We start from the raw sequence: 23,258 nt of genomic DNA on the forward strand, positions 1-23,258 counted from the left end.
GTTTCAAATTTTGTCTGTAACATATGTATGTTAAAATTTCCTGTTGAAGTGTGTGTTTCCAATATACAAAGAAAACAATGGAAACTTCTACCCAATCATTAAACTGAAAGTCAGAATTGTGACTCTTTATATTTAATTCCATACTTTCCCAGTATAAATTGTAATCCAGTGTGAGCATGAGAATATTGTTATGTATTAAATTGAATAGATTTAAATATGTTTTATTGTATGAAGCAAAATGGATTTGACACAAATCATATAAAATGAGAATTTTTTTCTCCTTCCAACAACTGATTCTGTTAAGGGTCTAATTTAATGTGTTTTATATATTACAGACTGGATCTGGGAAATGTATAAATCTTTTTTTGTGAATAATATGAATTTTTGTTGTTGAATAATTTGTTATAATAAATATTTTCTGTTACCTGTCTGTTGAATTTTTTTCCTTCATATGGACATGAACATTGTTTATACTTTTAATGGTCTTTCTTGTTTTGTACTCTTTACTTAATTAACTCTTTCCTCCATAATGACGCTTTTTGACGCCACCCCCTTTACTCCATAATGACGCCTGTGTAGTACCTTAGTTGAAATGCTTTGACTACAAAATGTCTGCATCAGACTTAAAAAAAATTGTATCAAATATGAAAAGGATATTCATGAGAATATCTGACTTGAATTTCATCGATGAAATAATTGTTTTCACAATGCATTAATACTTTAAACCTGATGATTTTTTTTATTGAAAAAAATCCTATGCAAATCAAGTATGTGATGAAAAAAAATCCATGGAGGAAAGGGTTAATGAAAAAGCAGCTGTCAAGATTTGTGTATCTTACAATTAGGTAGGTTAACTTTAATAAAGACTAGTACAAATATGGCATTGAAAAATTATTGACACTAAAATAAGGAGATATGGTATGATTGCCAATGAGCACAATTATCCACCAGAATTCAAATGTGCTGGTTGTAAGCATTTTTAACAGTGTAATTCCCCCACCCCTCTAACCTGCCATTTGAGGTATACAATATGAAGAAGTATGTTTGGACGGTATATGAACAAAAATTGCAAGTATCACACTGCCAACACTAGGGACTATATTTGTAGACAACATAAATAAAAAAACACTGTGTTCCTGGACCAAATGCTCTGAATTTGACAGTTAAAGTCACACTAAAGAACCAATGCAACAACTCATGAGTGGCCTATTACATGGCAATATTTTTGCATTTTTCACTGACAAGTCTAATTAACCTCTTTATCCTGGATGACATACATTGAAGAGCCGACCTATTGTATTGTTATTTTTTTTTTGTCCTGAATATGCATGAACTATTTGCCACTTGGCATGAACAAACAGCAATAAATAAAAATATACTCAAGTCATTGCAGGACAAGTGAAAATTTTCTTGTTGTCTGCTTTATTGTCGAGGTGTTGTCGCTATGACACATTCCCCATTTCCATTCTCAATTTTAATTCTATTGAATCTGACAGTTAGGGTCCAAATACAACCAGTGCGTCAATTTGTGCATAATATTTCAAATGGTATACAGACCAGTTACTGTCACTAATGACTCTTGCAACAAAATTATATAGAAATTTTCAATTAATCTACACAAATTTCAGGTCATATTTTGCTATTGTAGCAAGAAAAGAAGACTGCATGTAATATCAATCTATTCCCCCTCAGTAGTCTTCAGGTCAAGTGTAAGAGATCAACCTCAAGTCAAGTCAAACACATTTTAAAGATCCATGACAATGAGGTCTGTCAGCTAATACCTGCCAGGCTGATATGTACACCTTACAATAAATTACATACACTCAATATATAGCTGACCTATTGCTTGGTATTTGAAAAATGGGACCAAAACACAAAAGCTGAACATTGACCAATGAATCATGAAAATGAAGCCAAGGTCAGATGATACCTGTAGTCATACATGAACATCTTACAATATGTTCACCAAATATAGTTGACCTATTGCTTAGATAGTTCTTGAAAAACACATAACTAGAAGTTCTAAATAGCCTGTGTCGCTCACATTGGTCTATGTGCATATTCATCAAAGAACACCCCAACATAAGTCTCTTGCCCAAAACACAAAAGGTGGTAAACAAATTCTCATTTTAGAGCAGTCACTCAAAAAAGAGTGACGGTTTTCTTACTATATCTGCAAAATTTGACTTGTTACATCAATTCTTAACATCAATTCTTAACATCAATTTTTAACATATGAGGCAAATTGCAATAAAATAAATGTAAAAATTGTCATTAAAGGGCAATAACTGCCATCAAGTGTTTTCAGACAATTTCCTCCTAACTGTCTCAATCAAACATCTAATCTTGCTGATCATTTTGGCTTATTTAAGTTTTAAGCTATCTATTGAAAAGGCATATATTGACTCTAGAATGGTAAAACTGACACTACCCAAATTCAAACTTAAATCAGTGTTTTTTGGTAATAAGCAACATTTGGTTAAGGCAAACTAAATCTTAACCCCGCCACATTATTTAAGTATGTGCCTGTCCCAAGTCAGGAGCCTGTAATTCAGTGGTTGTCGTTTGTTTATGTGTTACATATTTTGTTTTTCGTTAATTTTTTTTATATAAATAAGGCCGTTAGTTTTCTCGTTTGAATTGTTTTACATTGTCTTATCGGGGCCTTTTAGAGCTGACTGCTTTATGGGCTTTGCTTATTGTTGAAGGCTGTATGGTGACCTATAGTTGTTAATATCTGTGTCATTTTGGTCTCTTGTGGACAGTTGTCTCATTGGCAATCATACCACATCTTCTTTTTTATAAAGTAAGAGAACAGAACCAATTTTGGGATATATGTCTAGACAGACAATGGTAAAACTTAAATAAAATAATATCCAAATAATGATAATGGCAAAGTTTGGTTAACTTTGGTCCAGTAGTTTAAGGGGAGAAGATTTTTGTAAAAGTTCACTTGGCCTTTTGAGTGACCAATGAACAATGAAAACGAAGTCAAGGTCAGATGACGCCTACCAAACTGATATGTACCCCATACAATCATTCCACCTACCATATATTGTTGAACTGCCTGTAATATCTGAGAAACGGACATAATCACATAACTTAACCTTAATTACTGATCCATGAAATGAGGACAAGGTCAGGTAAACCATGCCTGATGGACATATAGACATTGCAAGGAACCAAAAGATCAAATATAGTAATCCTATAATAAGTGTTAAATTCACATGTGATGATTGCCAATGAGGCAACTTTTCACCAAATTTCAAATGATATAAGAAATAATAGGCAATGGTATGGCCTTCAACAATGAGATCTTTGATTTTAAGTTGACTAGCGATTTTAGTGAAGAAGAAAAAATGTGATCCTCTATGATGGACACAAAATGAAAATTATGGTCATATTCTACTCCAGGGCCAATGATCTATAAATATCCCCATGATCACATGAACAACACTTAATATTTCATTTCCCCTGAAAGTTAATGAGGAGTTGTAATGATTGAAAAGACAAAATATAGTGCAATTTTAAGATTTTTTTTAGTACTGACTCATGCAGAGAAGTGTACACTTCTAAATAATATAAGGCCAGGATTTTTTAATTTGTTGGTTTACGGATTTGCTGACCCCATTTTGCCAATTTCCAGAATAAAAATAAAATTGACTTTTCATGCTTTTTTATTCCCGCCGACCATAACAAATGTATTATCCCTGAAAAATAATTAAAATATTCTTTTTTTATGAAATGCAATGCATTAATCAGTAACCAAATTGATGACACTTTCTGTTGAGAAAAAATAAAACTTCCAGTTTAGGCCAATTAAAATTAATTGATAGATTTTCATCCCCGCCCGCCCCTCTGAAATCTTCCCGCCCCGATTTTTTTTATTTTTGAAAAAATTACGATTTCCGGATTTCGTTCATTTCCGTTACCGGTAACCGTCGATAATTTCGTTTCATGTAAAACTTCCTGTTTCAAATTTCGGTTATCGTATTCTTACTGAATGATTAAGTCGATATATTCTGCTGATCTATGATGACAACATCATTTACCGAGAATAGAGATTGAATTCGAGAAGGGCGTGAAATATTCGGGTTACGAGTAATACGCTGTGTCCAAGAACGCAAATCGCCGTATGTCAGAAATGACACAAATGTTTGTGAGTAAAACACCTTGGATTTGTTTTATTTATACAATGACTTTGTGTCAAGAAATTTGGACTGTGAATGAAACCCAAAAGCGTAAAAATCGTGGAACACATTTGACTGGAATAAAGAATTTGACATAAGCATGAACTTTTTAGATTGGTGTCAGACCGTATATTGAGTTCAGAAAATCAACAAAAATACGCATTTTTAAGTTATTAATTTCTAGCAAACTCTTAGATTTAACTTTAGCCATGCCTTTCGATTATTTTGTAGAAAAACAGCAAACATCCTGTACCCACGATAGAGTCATTAAACAACTTTATGTTCTACATTGTATTAATTATATTTGCATCTTGTATATTTAAAAGGACCAACCCTATTATTTCAACACTGTTTGAGTTTTCATTTTATTCTGTACTTATCGTACTCGTGTTGCATACCAATGCACTTGCTTCATTTTATAAGGACAACAAAACATTGCTTAGAAAGCAAAATACACTTGATGTAGGTAGTCCAACTGAAAAGAGCATTTCTCCACATTTCTGATGTTTACTATAAAATAGGTTTCTAAAGCGGCAATTACATGTAGAATAGTGGTTGCTATAAATCAGAGATATATTATTTACGAATTTGAAAAAGCGGCACCAGCATATGGAGTATATGTGTCTCAATTGATACATTACTTTAGAGCTTAAGCTCAACGTACATTGATTTTGTTGAACGAGGAATACTGCTTTCTCAAAAGTTGATAAGACAGGACTAAGAATCAATCAAATTAAGGTCATCGCTCAAGCAATTTTATGGTCGCAATCATGAGCTGATTGGCCATCATTACAAAACTGTGTCAGAAATCATATCTCAGTGATATTTTTCCTCAGTCATAACAACCTTCCGTCATTACCGAACTGAACAAAGAAATAACATGACGGGTGCCGTATACAGTGCAGGAAATGCTTACCCTTCCAGAGCACCTGATTTCACACCTGTTTTTTTTAATAGTGGAGTTGTTGTTTCCTACTTATTATTTGTAACTGTTGATGTAAATGTCTATTGGTTTCATGAGTCTTTGGTTACTCATTGGTTTTGATTGTTATTGTCTTACACACGATACCTTATGGATGTATTTACATGATATAAGCTTATTATTACACTTGCATATATGAATAACACGTGACAAGAAGTTTTCAAATGAAATAAAATTTAAAAAATAAAATCCTCCCACCCGCCCCATTTTTTTCAAAAATTTGGATGAAAATCTACTAATTAATTTTAGTTGGCCTTACGCTTCTAAAAATGGACAAATCAATTATAACTGACCTTGAAATGTCATTTGCGCAAATAATTTTGCAGAACGAAACCTGTGTTTAAAACCAATTACACAATAAGTTTGTTTCCCTTATTTGTTATCAGTCCGTAAGATGCATCATCTCATAGAAATAGACCTGTCCAAAAAAGGACAGGTGGAAGACATCATGTTAAAGTACTGGATATTAACAAATTATTTGGAATTTTCTTGTTTCATAGATAATAAAAAAAATTTTCCATTTAGATAAAAAACGGGAATGCATGACAACAGATTAACCCGAAATTCTCGTTTTTCCAGTGGACGAGTCTATTTATTACGGTTTTGAGTCTTTTAACACATGTGTTGAAACTTATTTTTGTACAACGTTTTTACATTTTTTTTCTTTATCAGTTTTCGTGCTTGAAGATGGTTATTCACCAAGTTTTCTGGAAATGATTAAGGGCTATGCGAATCTGTTTTTTCTTGTTTGTGAAATAACGATTTAATTTCGTCTTTGACTGTGCACATCCCCCTTTTTCGTGCGAAATTATTAGACAATGTCATGCAATGTTTATGACAGCTGAACATAATATTTCATCTAACTAAAATTTATGAAATAATGACAAAATAGCATAACAAACATATTGTTAAAAAGGTGAAATATATATATTTATTTTGCATATTTTTTTTATTTTTTTTCCCCGACTGACCGACCCGACTTTTTCATTGGGAAAATCTGTAAACCAACAAATTAAAAAACCCTGGCCTAATGAAATTGAAGTATCTTTTTATAAGATTTATTTTTTCCATGCTCTGTGTCACATTTTTCAATTTATTACAATTAATCACATTCCCCAGACAGCACCCATGCTCTGTTGAATGTCATTTTGTGTGTCTCTCTTCTTTCTGGTGACTAGCGATGCTTCACCACTTTTTCTAATCCTCCTAGCTTCCTGCCTGTGTTTAGTAGATTTAATCTGTCTTTTAACCTTTTGTTTGACAAGATCAGGAGCCATCACAGAAGAAACATTACTTGACATACTGTCTGTATTTCTTTGTCTTTGATGTGTAGTTAAATGTTCATTGATGTGTTCCATACTTTCCTCATTTCTAAAAGGCTTATATTCTCTGTTAGATACACTTAACTCTTCAAGTTCATCATTACCCTCATCCTCCGAATTATTTTCTTTTATTCTGTCACTGTCTTTGTCCAAAATAACTTCAAATTTATCAGGATTGGCTTTATTAGGTGATGCATTATCTAATCTGTCTAAGATATTAGTTTTGTCCTCTAATTGTAAATCAGGATCATCTTTTTCATGACCCTCACTGCCTTCTGAATTGCAATCTTCATTTTCTCCATCACCACATGCTTCCTCCAAACTTTCATCTGTTTCTGCTGAATTTTCATCCTCAGGTCCTTTTAATATATTAAGTTCTTCAGCTGCCTGTAGAAAGAAGGATAAACCTTAGAAAAGTCATAACAAAAAATATAAAATGCTCCACAGGGCGCAGCTTGATATGACTGCAGAGGTTAAACCCTGAACAGTTGGGACACAACATTCAAGCTTGATACAGCTCTGAATTTGGATTGTGATTAAATAGTTGACAAAGCATAGGTTTCTGACACAGAATAAATGTGGTCTAAGAACTTAAAAATTTTAAATTGGCCATTTACCTTTTAGGTCCAATATCCAAAATCTAAATACATTTTTTATGAAATCAAACAAAGTTCAATTTTGGACCCTATAGACCTCAATGTGGGCCAATTTGATAACAGGGTCCAAATATCAAAAATCTAAATTCATGGTAAGATTCAGCATATCAAAGAACCCTAAGAATTCAATTTTTGTTAAAATCAAACTTAGTTTAATTTTGGACCCTTAGGACCTCAATGTACACTAATTTGAAAACAGGACCAAGAAATTAAGAATCTAAATACACGGCTAGATTCGTCATATCAAAGAACTCCAATAATTTCATTTTTGATGAAATCAAACAAAGTTTAATTTTGGCCCCTAATTTCTAAACTGTTGGGACCAAAACCCCCAAAATCAATCCCAACCTTCCTTTAGTGGTTATAAACCTTGTGATTTCTTTTTACTTATACTTAATACTTAAGTTATTATACGAAAATCATCCGTTTTCAGACGATGCTGACATCGACGTGATACCAATATACGAACAAATTTCTTTTAATATTTGCGGTCGTATAAATATTGATTTGCTTTGAATCATTAAGGAATTATATATCATAACTCTATTTCTATACATACAAAAATCAATCTCAGTTAAACAAAGAGACAATCTAAATTATTAAAAAAGTTGCTGAATTACCAATGTTTTCCTACTTTTTCTAAAATTTTATCCATTGATGAGAACACTATAATTTCTTTATGTTAACCTTCCATATTTTTTACTAGAATAAACCAGAGGTTCACCTGAACCTTACTAATACTTATAAATGTTACGTTACTTGGCGTCAAAGTCATCATGCATGCCACCCTATGAAATGATAGATATCTGCAGAGGATTTTCTTTAATAGTATCATTTATTTTAAAAGATATGGCATTATAGTGTCAGAGAACAACCAGATGCTCCGCAGGGCGCAGCATTATACAACCGTAGAGGTCGAACCCTGAACTGTTGGGACAAGTATGAACACAAAATTCAAGCTGGATACAGCTCTGAATTTGGATTGTAATTAAATATAGGTTTTTGACACAGAATGAATGTAGTCTAATGAACATAAAAAAAAAAAATGTTTTTGCTTTTGAGCAATTCACGACGCTGTTGAATATTAATCCCCTCAAAAAAAATATTTGAAGAAATTTTCTTTTTTATTTCTGAAATCTGAAATGAGAAAAATTGTAATTTTTGCGGTTTTATAAAAATGCTTGTTTTTGGTCCTTAATTCTTAAACTGTTGGCACCATAACCCCAAAATGAATCCCAACCTTCTACTTGTGGTATTAAACATTGTGGTACAATTTCCCTTCTACTCTATTATCCTGAAACTAGAACTAGAGGCTCCCCAGAGCCTGTGTCGCTCACCTGTTACTGTCTTTACTGATGTCAGCCATCTTGGTTGGTAGGCTGGGGTCATTAGACACTTTTTTATACGCCCGTCGTCTTTTAGACGGGACGTATTATGGTATACCGTTGTCCGTCCGTCCGTCTGTCCGTCCGTCCGTCCGTCCGTCCGTCCGTCCGTCCGTCCGTCGTCCACACTTCGGACAATAACTCAAAAACGCTTTCACCAATTTCCATGAAACTTAAGTGAATTGTTTATATCTATTGACGTAAGCTCCCTTTCGTTTTTTTTTAATTTCAGATTTTAAGTTTTGGATTTATGGGGCTTTATTCATAAAAAAGGGGGGATTTTCAACACTTCGGACAATAACTCAAAAAGGCTTTCACCAATGTCCATGAAACTTTGGTGAATTGTTTATATCTATTGATGTAAGCTCCCTTTCAATTTTTATAAATTTCAGATTTTAAGTTTTGGATTTATGGGGCTTTATTCATAAAAAAAGGGGGATTTTCAACACTTCGGCCAATAACTCAAAAAGGCTTTCACCAATGTCCATGAAACTTTGGTGAATTGTTTATATCTATTGATGTAAGCTCCCTTTCAATTTTTATAAATTTCAGATTTTAAGTTTTGGATTTATGGGGCTTTATTCATAAAAAAAAGGGGGATTTTCAACACTTCGGACAATAACTCAAAAAGGCTTTCACCAATGTCCATGAAACTTTGGTGAATTGTTTATATCTATTGATGTAAGCTCCCTTTCAATTTTTATAAATTTCAGATTTTACATTTCCGTGTTATGAATTTTTATGCTTAAAAAAGGGGGGATTTTCCAATTTTGGGACAATAACTAACACTTTCACAAAATTTTATGCAACTTTAATAAATTGTTTATATCTATTGACATAAGCTCCCTTTCCATTTTTATAAATTTTAGATGTTACGTTTTCTTAAGTAATGAATTTTTATACTTTAAAAAGGGGGATTTTATGAAACTTTGGTGAATATATTAATGTAACATCCCTTTTGATTTGTATATATATTTCTAGTTGATCATATAAATTCATTTAAAGCATAAAAGACAAATTAAAAGAGCAACGGGCGTATCATGCGCTAAAGCGCAGCCCTTTATTAAAATAGATACCCTAGTAATGATTGTGGCCAAGTTTTGTTAAATTTGGCCCCTAGTTTTAGAAAAGAAGATATTTGTACAAGTTACAACCAGATGCTCCGCAGGGCGTAGCTTTATACGACCGCAGAGGTTGAACCCTGAACGGTTGGGGCAAGTATGGACACAACATTCAAGCTGGATTCAGCTCTAAATTTGGATTGTGATTAAATAGTTGACACAGCATAGGTTTCTGACACAGAATGAATGTGTTCTAATGAACTTAAAATTTTTGTTTTCTCTTAGAGCAATTCACTATGCTGTTGAATATTAATCCTCTCAAAACAAGAATGTGTCCTCAGTACACGAATGCCCCACTCGCACTATCATTTTCCATGTTCAGTGGACCGTGAAATTGGGGTAAAAACTCTAATTTGGCATTAAAATTAGAAAGATCATATCATAGGGGACATGTGTACTAAGTTTGAAGTCGATTGGACTTAAACTTCATCAAAAACTACCTTGACCAAAATCTTTAACCTGAAGCGGGACAGACGGACGGACCAACGAACAAACGGACAGACGGACGGACGGACGGACGCACAGACCAGAAAACATAATGCCCCTCTACTATCGTAGGTGGGGCATAAAAATGTTTGAAGAAATTTTCATTTTTATTTATGAAATTTCAAATGAGAAAAATTGAACCCAATTTTTTTAATCACATCCCCCTTTCCCTTATTCCAAAACTAATCTCAATTAAAATTTCTAATGGAGTTTGCAACAATAACTACTCATTTAAATACATCATAAAATATTAAGATGTAAAAAAAACTGCTTGTTATCACTGAATGTTATTTATTATAATTTATCAGTTGGTAGTAAAAAGTGAATATACATTGTATATTGTATATAACAAAGATTTAAGTTGATTCTGGACAAAGAAAGATAACTCCAATTAAAAAAAAATCTTGCTATTGCACAATATTTTGCAATTAGATATTTCTTGCTTACTATTCTGGACAAAGAAAGATAACTCTAATTAAAAAAAAAATTGCTATTTCACAATATTGTGCAATTAGATATTTCTTGCCATTGCGCAATACTGTTCAATTGAAAAGACTTGCTATTGCACAACACTTAATATAATAATTTTAGATCCTGATTTGGACCAACTTGAAAACTGGGCCCATAATAAAAAATCTAAGTACATTTTTGGATTCAGCATATCAAAGAACCCCAAGATTTCAATTTTTGTTGAAATCAGACTAAGTTTAATTTTGGACCCTTTGGACTTTAGTGTAGACCAATTTGAAAACAGGACCAAAAATGAAGAATCTACATACACAGTTAGATTTGGTATATCAAAGAACCCCATTTATTCAATTTTTGATGAAATCAAACAAAGTTTAATTTTGGACCCCGATTTGGACCAACTTGAAAACTGGGCCAATAATCAAGAATCTAAGTACATTTTTAGATTCAGCATATCAAAGAACCTAACTAATTCATTTTTTGTCAAAATCAAACTAAGTTTAATTTTGGACCCTTTGGACCTTAATGTAGACCAATTTGAAAACGGGACCAAAAGTTAAGAATCTACATACACAGTCATGACAGTTAGATTCGGCATATCAAAGAACCCCAATTATTCAATTTTGATGAAATCAAACAAAGTTTAATTTTGGACCCTTTGGGCCCCTTATTCTGTTGGGACCAAAACTCCCAAAATCAATACCAACCTTCCTTTTATGGTCATAAACCTTGTGTTTAAATTTCATAGATTTCTATTTACTTATACTAACGTTATGGTGCGAAAACCAAGAAAAATGCTTATTTGGGTCCCTTTTTGGCCCCTAATTCCTAAACTGTTGGGACTTAAACTCCCAAAATCAATACCAACCTTCCTTTTGTAGTCATTAACTTTGTGTTTAAATTTCATTGATTTCTATTTACTTAAACTAAAGTTATTGTGCGAAAACCAAGAATAATGCTTATTTGGGCCCTTTTTTGGCCCCTAATTCCTAAACTGTTGAAACCTAAACTCCCAAAATCAATCCCAACCGTTCTTTTGTGGTCATAAACCTTGTGTCAAAATTTCATAGATTTCTATTAACTTAAACTAAAGTTATAGTGCGAAAACCAAGAAAATGCTTATTTGGGCCCTTTTTGGCCCCTAATTCCTAAAATGTTGGGACCAAAACTCCCAAAATCAATACCAACCTTCCTTTTGTGGTCATAAACCTTGTGTTAAAATTTCATAGATTTCCATTCACTTTTACTAAAGTTAGAGTGCGAAAACTAAAAGTATTCGGACGCCGGACGACGACGACGCCGACGCCGACGCCGACGCCAACGTGATAGCAATATACGACGAAAAATTTTTCAAATTTTGCGGTCGTATAATTTTGGACCCTTTGGACCTTAATGTAGACCAATTTGAAAACGGGACCAAAAGTTAAGAATCTACATACACAGTCATGACAGTTAGATTCAGCATATCAAAGAACCCCAATTATTCAATTTTGATGAAATCAAACAAAAGTTTAATTTTGGACCCTTTAGGCCCCTTATTATGTTGGGACCAAAACTCCCAAAATCAAACCCAACCTTTCTTTTATGGTCATAAACCTTGTGTTTAAATTTCATAGATTTCTATTTACTTATACTAACGTTATGGTGCGAAAACCAAGAAAAATGCTTATTTGGGTCCCTTTTTGGCCCCTAATTCCTAAACTGTTGGGACCTAAACTCCCAAAATCAATACCAACCTTCCTTTTGTAGTCATTAACATTGTGTTTAAATTTCATTGATTTCTATTTACTTAAACTAATGTTATTGTGCGAAAACCAAGAATAATGCTTATTTGGGCCCTTTTTTGGCCCCTAATTCCTAAACTGTTGAGACCAAAACTCCCAAAATCAATCCCAACCGTTCTTTTGTGGTCATAAACCTTGTGTCAAAATTTCATAGATTTCTATTAACTTAAACTAAAGTTATAGTGTGAAAACCAAGAAAATGCTTATTTGGGCCCTTTTTGGCCCCTAATTCCTAAAATGTTGGGACCAAAACTCCCAAAATCAATACCAACCTTCCTTTTGTGGTCATAAACCTTGTGTTAAAATTTCATAGATTTCCATTCACTTTTACTAAAGTTAGAGTGCGAAAACTAAAAGTATTCGGACGCCGGACGACGACGACGACGCAGACGCCGACGCCAACGTGATAGCAATATACGACGAAAATTTTTTCAAAATTTGCGGTCGTATAAAAATATTGTATCTCAAGTAAATATAACATAATGGATAATCATATAAAAATTTTGTCAATGAATGTTAGGGGTCTTTTCTCTAGTGCTAAGAAAAGATCTGATGTCTTCAACTGGACGAAATCAAAAAATAGTTCGATTGTGTGTTTTCAAGAAACACACAGTACAAGAGATATTTAAACTTTATGGGGGGATGAATGGGGTCATCAGTGTTACATCAGTCATGGTGATAGTAGAAGAGCTGGAGTTTGGGTCATGTTCAGGGGTGGTTATGATTACGAAGTTCATGAATCACTTATAGACCAACATGGACGATACATCATATTAGACGTGACTCTATACGATCAAAGGTTAACTTTGGTATGTTTATATGGTTATAACACAGATAAACCAGATTTTTTCTGTGATATCCTACGGAAAACTATGAGATTTTCTAATACAAGTTTCATCTTCTTGGGTGACTGGAATGTAGTGCAGGATAAGAATGAAGATACTTATAATGTAATACATGACAGAAACCCCAACTCCAGGAGAAAGATTGATGAAATTAATGACACACTTTTACTGTTAGACCCTTGGAGGGCCTGTTATCCTAGTGATAGAAAATTTACATGGCGTCAGAAATCTCCCATTAAACAGAGCCGTCTTGATTATTATCTTGTATCTGAGGACCTTTTTACATTGATGGAATCAACAAAAATTATTCCTGGATACAGGACAGATCACTCTGCCATTATATTTACTTTTACAGCATCCTTAGCTAAGCGGGGCAAAGGATACTGGAAATTTAATTCTCAGCTTTTAAGAGAACCTGCATATGGAGATTTAGTTATAAACTGCATCAGAGACACTGTTTCTGAGTATTTCTCTAGGGGTGATTTCGAAGATTTTCTTCATGTTCAGTTATCTTGCAGTGATCAGCTATTTTTAGAGGTTCTAAAAATGAAGATTCGTAGTCTTACTATCTCCTACTGTATTAAAAAATCAAGGGAAGAAAAAGATGTTTTCAAGGGACTGGAATTAGAAATCCAGTCTTTAGAAAACAGTGTAAATTTAAACCCTAGTGAAATTGATGTGACGTCACTCAATCAGAAAAAGGGTGAATTAGAGAAGCGACGACAGACATTAGTTGAGGGCCTCATTCTCCGTTCTCGTGTAAATTGGCATGAGAATGGAGAAAGATGCACTAACTATTTTTGTAAGTTAGAAAAGAAAGCCTTCCTAAATAAAACCATGACTGAACTCATTGATGACCAAGGAAATCAAATTTCTGATCAATCTAAAATATTGTTTGAACAGGAGCAGTTTTATAAAACACTTTATACATCTAAGTCATTTAGTAATGATGACAATCAATTTTTTAATCATGACATAAAACTCAGTGCAGAACAAAAACTTCTTTGTGAGGGAAACTTATCTTTTAGGGAATGTGGGGAAGCTTTAAAACAGATGCAAAATGGCAAGTCTCCAGGATCTGATGGATTTACAGTGGATTTTTTCAAATTTTTTTGGAAAGATATTGGTCCATTTGTCTTTAGATCTCTGCAATTTGGATATGAGTTGGGCCATTTTTCAGATTTTCAATACCAAAGTATTATTACTTGTATTCCTAAGGAAGGGAAAGATAGGAGGTACATGGGTCACTGGCGACCGATCAGCTTGATGAACACAGATATGAAAATTGCATCTGCAGTTCTTGCTGGTAGAGCTAAAAAGGTAATGTTTGCCATTATTAGTGACACACAAAAGGGCTTTATGAAGGGGAGATTCATAGGAGAGAACACTAGACTTCTATATGATTTAAATTATGCACTATCTAGAAAAAAATGATATAGAAGGATTGTTATTACTAGTAGATTTTGAAAAAGCCTTTGATTCTATAGAATGGGATTTTTTAAAGCAGGCTTTGATTAGTTTTAATTTTGGTCCTTCATTTTGTAAATGGTTTGATGTGCTTTATGCAGATGCTAAGAGCTGTGTCATTAATAATGGTAAGATGTCCCAATTTTTCAACCTTGAAAGAGGCTGTCGCCAGGGGGACCCGTTATCTCCCTATTTGTTTATTATTGGGGTGGAATTACTTGCAATACAGCTAAAACGGAATCCAAAAATAAAAGGGGTGAATATAAAAGGGAATCTGCCACTCATTAGTCAGTATGCAGATGATACGTTTCTTACACTGGATGGAAGTGAAGATTCATTAAAAGAGACCCTTTCTTGTTTTGAAAAATTTCACAAAGTCTCAGGATTAAAGATAAATACAACTAAAACAAAAGTTGTTTGGATTGGAAGTAAGAGATATTCTGACTTGGTTTTGTGTCCTGAAACAAATCTAAGCTGGTCCTGTTCAAACTTTAAGGTTTTAGGATTAAATTTCTCTTTAGATCTAGAGTGTATGCCCAGTTTGAATTTCAGAGCAAAAATCATTGATATTTCAAAATTGTTGAAAAGCTGGCAGCATAGGAAGCTAACACTACTTGGCAAGGTTACTGTTAATAAGACTCTTGCACTTCCGAAATTGATTCATTTGCTTACATTTTTGCCTAATATATGTCAATCCATGTTGAATGAAATCAACAGATTATTCTTTAATTTTATATGGGATGGAAAAACAGAAAAAATCAAACGTGATACACTGATTGCAGATAAAAAGGAGGGAGGTTTGAAAATGGTTCATTTACAATCTTTCAACTCTTATCTTAAAGTCGGTTGGGTGAGGCGATTTTTTTCAAATTTGAATGGGGACTGGCAAAATATTCTTAAGTTGATATTGAAAAAATTTGGAGGTGCAAGATCTTTTTCTTTACAAAACTTCAAATTTTTGGAGATTGGAAATCAACTCGGCAACCCTTTTTGGAAAGATGTTTTTCAAGCTTTACACTCATCTAAACCACATGTTAAAACTGATGTCAAGGAGTGTCTTTCACTGGATATCTTGAATTTTGTGAAAACAGAAGATTTCCCATTATATAACAGATGGGGAGTTGCTGGTGTGCAAAACCTTTGTCACATTTTTTACCATCAAAGAAGAGATTTTTTCACATTTGATCAGATTAAACAAAAAGTTCAGACAAATAATTATATGCACTATTACAGTTTAATATCAAATATCCCTATGGAGGTAAAACAGTGTATTAGGGAAAACACAGATACTGACTTAGAAAATTTTACTCCGCATGAAAATTTTTTGGAGAAAATTACTAGCAGTAAAAATATCAAATTCTTATATAATAATCTTATTGTAAAATGTGCATATCCTCCAGTTGTAAAATTTTCAAAATGGGAGGATGAGCTGCATTCTAACATTGAAGACTGGAAGAAATACTTTTGTATACTTCAGAAAGGTTGTAGAGATACATATTTGTATAATTTCCAATTAAGTTTTTACATAGGATTATTCCTACAAACACATTTTTATATAAGATTAAAATTAAAGATACAAAGTTATGTTCTTTTTGTAGATGTGAAGATGAAACTATTGGACATTTATTTTATGATTGTCAAGTGACATCAAATTTTTTATATATGTTTTGTGCTTGTCTGAAAAATTTCTATGTTAACATTGATTTTAACAAAAAAAACTTTTTTCTTGGTTTTGTAGAAGAAAGCTTAATTTTAAATTTTCTTGTAATTTTTGCCAAAAAATACATATATAAATGCAAGCTAGAAGAAAAGCTTCCAAATGCAATTGAATTAAAAAATAGACTGAAGAACTTTTATAACTTAGAGTTATATACAGCAAGAAAATACAACAAAGTTTTTGAACTAGAAAAACTTTGGGCCCCTATGTTAATTATTTATCCTGAATGGTAATCTAACAACCAAATTTATATCAATATACATCTTTTTGACCTATTTATGGAACAGAGCAAACAACATGTAATATATGCACAGCACATCATAAAAACCCTTTTTTTTTTCTTCTATTAAATAATCTATAGATATTTCTATATGAAGAGATTGAAAAAAAGAGAGAAAGACAGAGTGAGAAAAAAGGAGAGAGAGAGTGTGAAAGAAAGAGAGAGAGAGAAAAAAAGATTTTCAAAAAATTTATATTTTAGTTTGTGTTAATCTTGATAAAACAATAGTCTTTTGTTGTTATATATTTTGAAACCCTGTAACACCTTAGTCAGGTGGTGCTGTAAGGGTGATGTTAAATCCTGACTATTGAAAAAATAAATAAAAAATAAAAAAAAAAAAGTTAGTTTAAATTTGGCCCAGTAGTTTCAAAGAAGAAGATTTTTGTAAAAGTTACAAAAAAATGACAAAAAAGTTGTTAAAATTGACTATAAAGGGCAATAACTCCTTAAGCGGTCAACTGACAATTTTGGTCATGATGACTTATTTGTAGGTCTTATTTTGCTGAACATTATTGCTGTTTACAGTTTATCTTTATCTATAATAGTATTCAAGATAATAACCAAAAACTGCAAAATTTCCTTAAAATTACCAATTCAGGGGCAGCAACCCAACAACAGGTTGTCCGATTCATCTGAAAAATTTCAGGGCAGATAGAAATTGACCTGATCAACAATTTTACCCTGCATCAGATTTGCTCTAAATGCTTTGGTTTTAAAGATATAAGCCAAAATATACATTTTACCCCTGTGTTCTATTTTTAGCCATGGCAGCCATCTTGGTTTGATGGCCAGGTCATCAGACACATTTTTTTAAACTAGATACCCCAAGGATGATTGTGGCCATGTTTGTTTAATTTGGCCCAGTAGTTTCAGAGGAGAAGATTTTTGTAAAAGTTTACGGATGTCGGACGACGGAAGCTAATTTGATGAGAAAAGCTCACTTGACCTTTCAGGTCAGGTGAGCTAAAATGCTTGTTTCTGGCCCCTTATTACTTAACATTGGGACCATTATCCCCAAAATCAATCCCAACCTTCCTTTTGTGGTATTGAACCTTCTTAAAAAATTTCATAGATCCATTCACTAAAACTAGTTATTGTCCAGAAACCAAATGTGTCTTCAGACGACGACGCAGACCATGAAAACATCATAGCATTATACAAACCCGTTCCTATAAAAGGTTTTTCAAAATTACCAAACTTTTCAAGGGCATTCCTTAAATCTATCTTCTAATATCTTGCTGAGAACACCCATTACTTTAAAAGGAGAAGATGAAACTGTAAAACTGTAATAAAGAGCAACAGATGCAAAAAAAGCCTTTAATCCAAGATCAGAGAAAAACCAAGCTTTGCAAAGTAGAGGTCTATCTTAAACTTTTGGTTTAAAACATATTACAAAGTAAAATCGTTCTGACTTTTAGAGATCGTCAAACTATTTTGAATTGTCTTTTCAAAAATAAGTTATACTTATAGGTAAAGACACATTCATTCCCTCACCATAAGAAGATCACTAAACTTTACCTCATTAAATGACTGAGCTATTTCTTTAGTATATCCACTGGCAGCAACTTCTACATCCAAATCATCTGTACGCCTGAAATCATATGGATCAAATCATTATTTTTATATAAATATCTAATGTATATTTATGATACAATAAAAAGAAATCTAGAATAAAGGGCATAACTGAATCCTTAATTGGCATTCAATTATGTAATTATGATAGTGTGTGTATGTGATACAATAATACCATCAAGAACTCTTAACTTATATTGACACAACTGATTCGCCTTTTCAGAAGGGTAATCTCATTGTTCATACTCCAAATTTTGTTTTGGTGTACGCTTTTGAATATATAACCCACTATGCATTAGATTCTGAAAAGGCAAATTAAAAAATAACTGCCCTGCATAAAAAGAACCTATATGTTCACACTACATCATATAAAGCAACATACTCTAGGTTGGTGTTTTAATCACACCAAAATCCCAAAATAATTTCACACAATTGATTTTAAAATCATGTCCATTTTTCAGTTTGATTTTACCACTTTTTTCCATTTTTTTTGTTTATTTTTAATTGTCCATCAGTACTGACATGTCCGCAGCATGCAAACAAACTCAATTAATGTAATGTTGAGGTCATCAGTAGAATACAGAAATTATGTTTCATACTTGACTAAAATGTTCCAATTTTTCCAAGATTTTTTTTAGATTTGTTTAATTTTTCTTACTTATTTTATAAGATATTCTGGGTTCATTAGGATGGTATTTGATAATTACATGTCTATCACTGAAGAATGTACGCTGATTTGTTTGTTCATTTGTGTTGTTAGGTTTCTGTCCAATTATTTACACATAACTAAAACTTACTTTATATCAGCAAAAGTAGGAAACAGTTCACTTTCATAATTGAATCTTCTTATAAAAAATTCTCTAATACAAGTTACATCTCTGTTGAAGTACCTATCAAATAAATATATTATAAGACATGATGTAATGTATAATGTTTTAAGGCTGTCTCCATTAATGAAATTAACAGAGATGAAAATTGAAATTGTAAAATGTACGTTAAACCATACCTTACAAACAAACGATTTTGTTTAAAATTTACAAGCAATATCCATTGATCTGTTAAAAATTATCAAGACAAAACATCTTTGCATAATATCTGAATTTGTTTTATGCATATGTTTTTAAGACAATAATGAACTTTTCAATTCCTGAAAAAATCTACTCAACAGTACTGCAAGAAGATTTGTCGAGATAGTATGAAGGATTTTAATGTTCCTGTCTAATAAAACCTACCATTCTGCATTAGCATGTGATGTAGATATCATCTGTGGAAAATCATACATGGTTAAATTCCCTTCATCATCAACCATCAAGTTAAACTCATTAAAGTCCCCATGTATGACACCACAATTCCCTAATCGTACAATTAGTTCCATAGAGTCACTGTACACTTGGGCTGGATCTCCTAATTCTCTAACTTGACACCTGTAAAAAGATAGTTGTTCAATTTTAAAATAATATCCTAAACAGCAAATCATATAACATGACAGAAAGCTTATAAGCTTGATTACAATTGCTATCCTTCCATGATAGTATTCTGTCTAAGGCAACATTATTTTACTTCCCTTGTATGTTTGTTAGGCATAATTTCTAAATGGATAAGTTGAGAATGGGAAAAATACATAAAAATGTGATGATTTCCATGTATCACCAAAGATAGTTGTGATGAAATTAGCACATTTTCATAGGTGAAGATAAATATTGTAGATCTACACACAGAGATGTGAACTTAAGCATTACAGTTTTATGCTCAATAATAAGACAACAAATGTTGCCTTTTTCTTATACACTTAATTCTTTAAATATGTTTATTTTCATCAATTCTAAAATAATAACTTACAGAGGATGTCCACTTAGTAACTCCATTATAACAGTATGTCTGTTGAAATCTATTGGTTTTGGTACTGGAAATTTTCTGTCATACAAAGCCTAAAAAACAATGAATTATAAACTCAAACTCTAGTTCAATAAGATAATTTAAGCATCTGATGACAGAAGTGATGAAATATTCTGTAATAAAAATAACCAGGTGCTCCGCAGGGCGCAGCTTTATACGACCACAGAGGTCGAACCCTGAACAGTTGGGGTAAGTATGGACAAAACATTCAAGCATGATACAGCTCTGAATTTGGATTGTGATCAAATTTTTGACATTACATGGTTTTTTTTTACACAAAACAAATGCCAAGATTTTACAAATCAATTAAAGATTTCTTCTTCAAACTTTTTAAATCTAAAATTAAATAGTTGACACAGCATAGGTTTCTGACACAGAATGAATGTGGTCTAATGAACTTAAAAGGTTTTTTTTGCCTTTCAGCAATTCACTATGCTGTTGAATATTAATCCTCTCAAAAAAATGTTTGAAGAAATTTTCTTTTTATTTATGAAATCTGAAATGAGAAAAATTTAACCCCCCCCCCTTTTTTTTCACATCCCCGTTTCCCTTTTTCAAAACTGATATCAATTCAAATTTCTAATGGAGTTTGCAACAATAACTACTCATTTAAATACATCATAAAATATTAAGATGTAAAAAAACTGCTTGTTATCACTGAATGGTAAAGATTGTTTTAATTTATCAGTTGGTAGTAAAAAGTAAAAACACAAAAATACTGAACTCCGAGGAAAATTCAAAAAGGAAAATCAAAAATCAATAATCAAAAGGCAACAATAATAAGCATTATTCTCGAAAATTTCTTGCTATTGCACAATATTGTGCAATTAGATATTTCTTGCTATTGCGCAATACTGTGCAATTGAAAATATTTGCTATTGCACAATACTGTGCAATTGAAGATTTCTTGCTATTGCCCAATACTGTGCAATTAAAAATTTCTTGCTATTGCACAATACTGTGCAATTGAAGATTTCTTGCTATTGCTGAATACTGTGCAATTGAAAATTTCTTGCTATTGCACAATACTTAATATAATAATTTTAGATCCTGATTTGGACCAACTTGAAAACTGGGCCCATAATCAAAAATCTAAGTACATGTTTAGATTCAGCATATCAAAGAGGCCCAAGAATTCAATTTTTGTTAAAATCAAACTTAGTTTAATTTTGGACCCTTTGGACTTTAATGTAGACCAATTTGAAAACTGGACCAAAAAAATTCAATAATCAAGAATCTAAGTACATTTTTAGATTCAACATATCAAAGAACCCAACCGATTCATTTTTTGTCAAAATCAAACTAAGTTTAATTTTGGACCCTTTGGACCTTAATGTAGACCAATTTGAAAACGGGACCAAAAGTTGAGAATCTACATATACAGTTAGATTCGGCATATCAAAGAACCCCAATTATTCAATTTTGATGAAATCAAACAAAGTTTAATTTTGGACCCTTTGGGCCCCTTTTTCCTAAACTGTTGGGACCAAAACTCCCAAAATCAATACAAACCTTCCTTTTATGGTCATAAGCCTTGTGTTTAAATTTCATAGATTTGTATTTACTTATACTAACGTTATGGTGCGAAAACCAAGAAAAATGCTTATTTGGGTCCCTTTTTGGCCCTTAATTCCTAAACTGTTGGGTCCTAAACTCCCAAAATCAATACCAACCTTCCTTTTGTGGTCATAAACATTGTGTTTAAATTTCATAGATTTCTATTTACTTAAACTAAAGTTATTGTGCAAAAACCAAGAAAAATGCTTATTTGGGCCCTTTATTGGCCCCTTATTCCTAAACTATTGAAACCAAAACTCCCAAAATCAATCCCAATCTTTCTTTTGTGGTCATAAACCTTGTGTCAAAATTTCATAGATTTCTATTAACTTAAACTAAAGTTATGGTGCGAAAACCAAGAAAATGCTTCTTTGGGCCCTTTTTGGCCCCTAATTCCTAAAATGTTGGGACCAAAACTCCCAAAATCAATACCAACCTTCCTTTTATGGTCATAAACCTTGTGTTAAAATTTCATAGATTTCTATTCACTTTTACTAAAGTTAGAGTGCGAAAACTAAAAGTATTCGGACGACGACGACGACGACGACGACGACGCCGACGCCGACGCCAACATGATAGCAATATACGACGAAAATTTTTTCAAAATTTGCGGTCGTATAAAAACAGCTTCATCAGCAACATTTTATATTGGCAAATTTCCAATGAAGTTATTTACATAAAGTTATTGGCAAATAAAAATAGAAAATGACATCATAGTCATGTCTGGCAAATTTCCAACATATATTATCAACTACTATTCTATACAAAGAAAGATAACTCCAATTGAAAATTAATTGCTATTGCACAATATTGTGCAATTAGATATTTCTTGCTATTGTGCAATACTGTGCAATTGAAAATTTCTTGCTATTGCACAATACTTGATATGGAATCCTGATTTGGACCAACTTGAAAACTGGGCCCATAATCTAAAATCAAAGTACATATTTAGATAAAGCATATCAAATAAGCCCAAGAATTTAATTTTTGTTAAAATCAAACTTAGTTTAATTTTGGACCCTTTGGACCTTAACGTAGACCAATTTGAAAACTGGACCACAAATTAAGAATCTACATACACAGTTAGATTTGGCATATCAAAGAACCCATTTATTCAATTTTTGATGAAATCAAACAAAGTTTAATTTTGGACCCCCATTTGGACCAACTTGAAAACTAGGCCAATAATTAAAAATCTAAGTACATTTTTAAATTCAGCATATCAAAGAACCCCAAGGATTCAATTTTTGTTAAAATCAAACTAAGTTTAATTTTGGACCCTTTGGATCTTAATGTAGACCAATTTGAAAACAGGACCAAAATTTAAGAATCTACATACATAGTTAGATTCGGCATATCAAAGAACCCCAATTATTCAATTTTTGATGAAATCACACAAAGTTCAATTTTGGACCCTTTGGGCCCTTATTCCTAAACTGTAAGGACCAAAACTCCCAAAATCAAACCCAACCTTCCTTTTATGGTCATAAACCTTGTGTTTAAATTTCATAGATTTGTATTTACTTATAC

At 32.4% G+C, this 23,258-nt stretch overlaps 1 protein-coding gene across 1 annotated transcript in view; it reads right to left on the bottom strand.

The window, feature by feature from the left end:
* Positions 1-6,216: 6,216 nt before the first annotated feature.
* Positions 6,217-23,258, bottom strand: part of LOC143071607 (serine/threonine-protein kinase RIO2-like) — a 30,867-nt gene continuing 13,825 nt past the window's right edge. Inside the window, exons 6-10 of the mRNA XM_076246026.1 lie at positions 20,115-20,203; positions 19,508-19,699; positions 19,073-19,165; positions 18,222-18,294; positions 6,217-6,881 (exon numbers count right to left, since the gene is read on the bottom strand). Coding sequence (XP_076102141.1) covers positions 6,279-6,881; positions 18,222-18,294; positions 19,073-19,165; positions 19,508-19,699; positions 20,115-20,203 — 1,050 coding nt within the window. The 3' untranslated portion in view covers positions 6,217-6,278. The remainder of the gene's footprint in view (positions 6,882-18,221; positions 18,295-19,072; positions 19,166-19,507; positions 19,700-20,114; positions 20,204-23,258) is intronic.

The sequence above is a fragment of the Mytilus galloprovincialis genome, chromosome 4, assembly GCF_965363235.1.
Source record: "Mytilus galloprovincialis chromosome 4, xbMytGall1.hap1.1, whole genome shotgun sequence".
Lineage (NCBI taxonomy): Eukaryota > Metazoa > Mollusca > Bivalvia > Mytilida > Mytilidae > Mytilus > Mytilus galloprovincialis.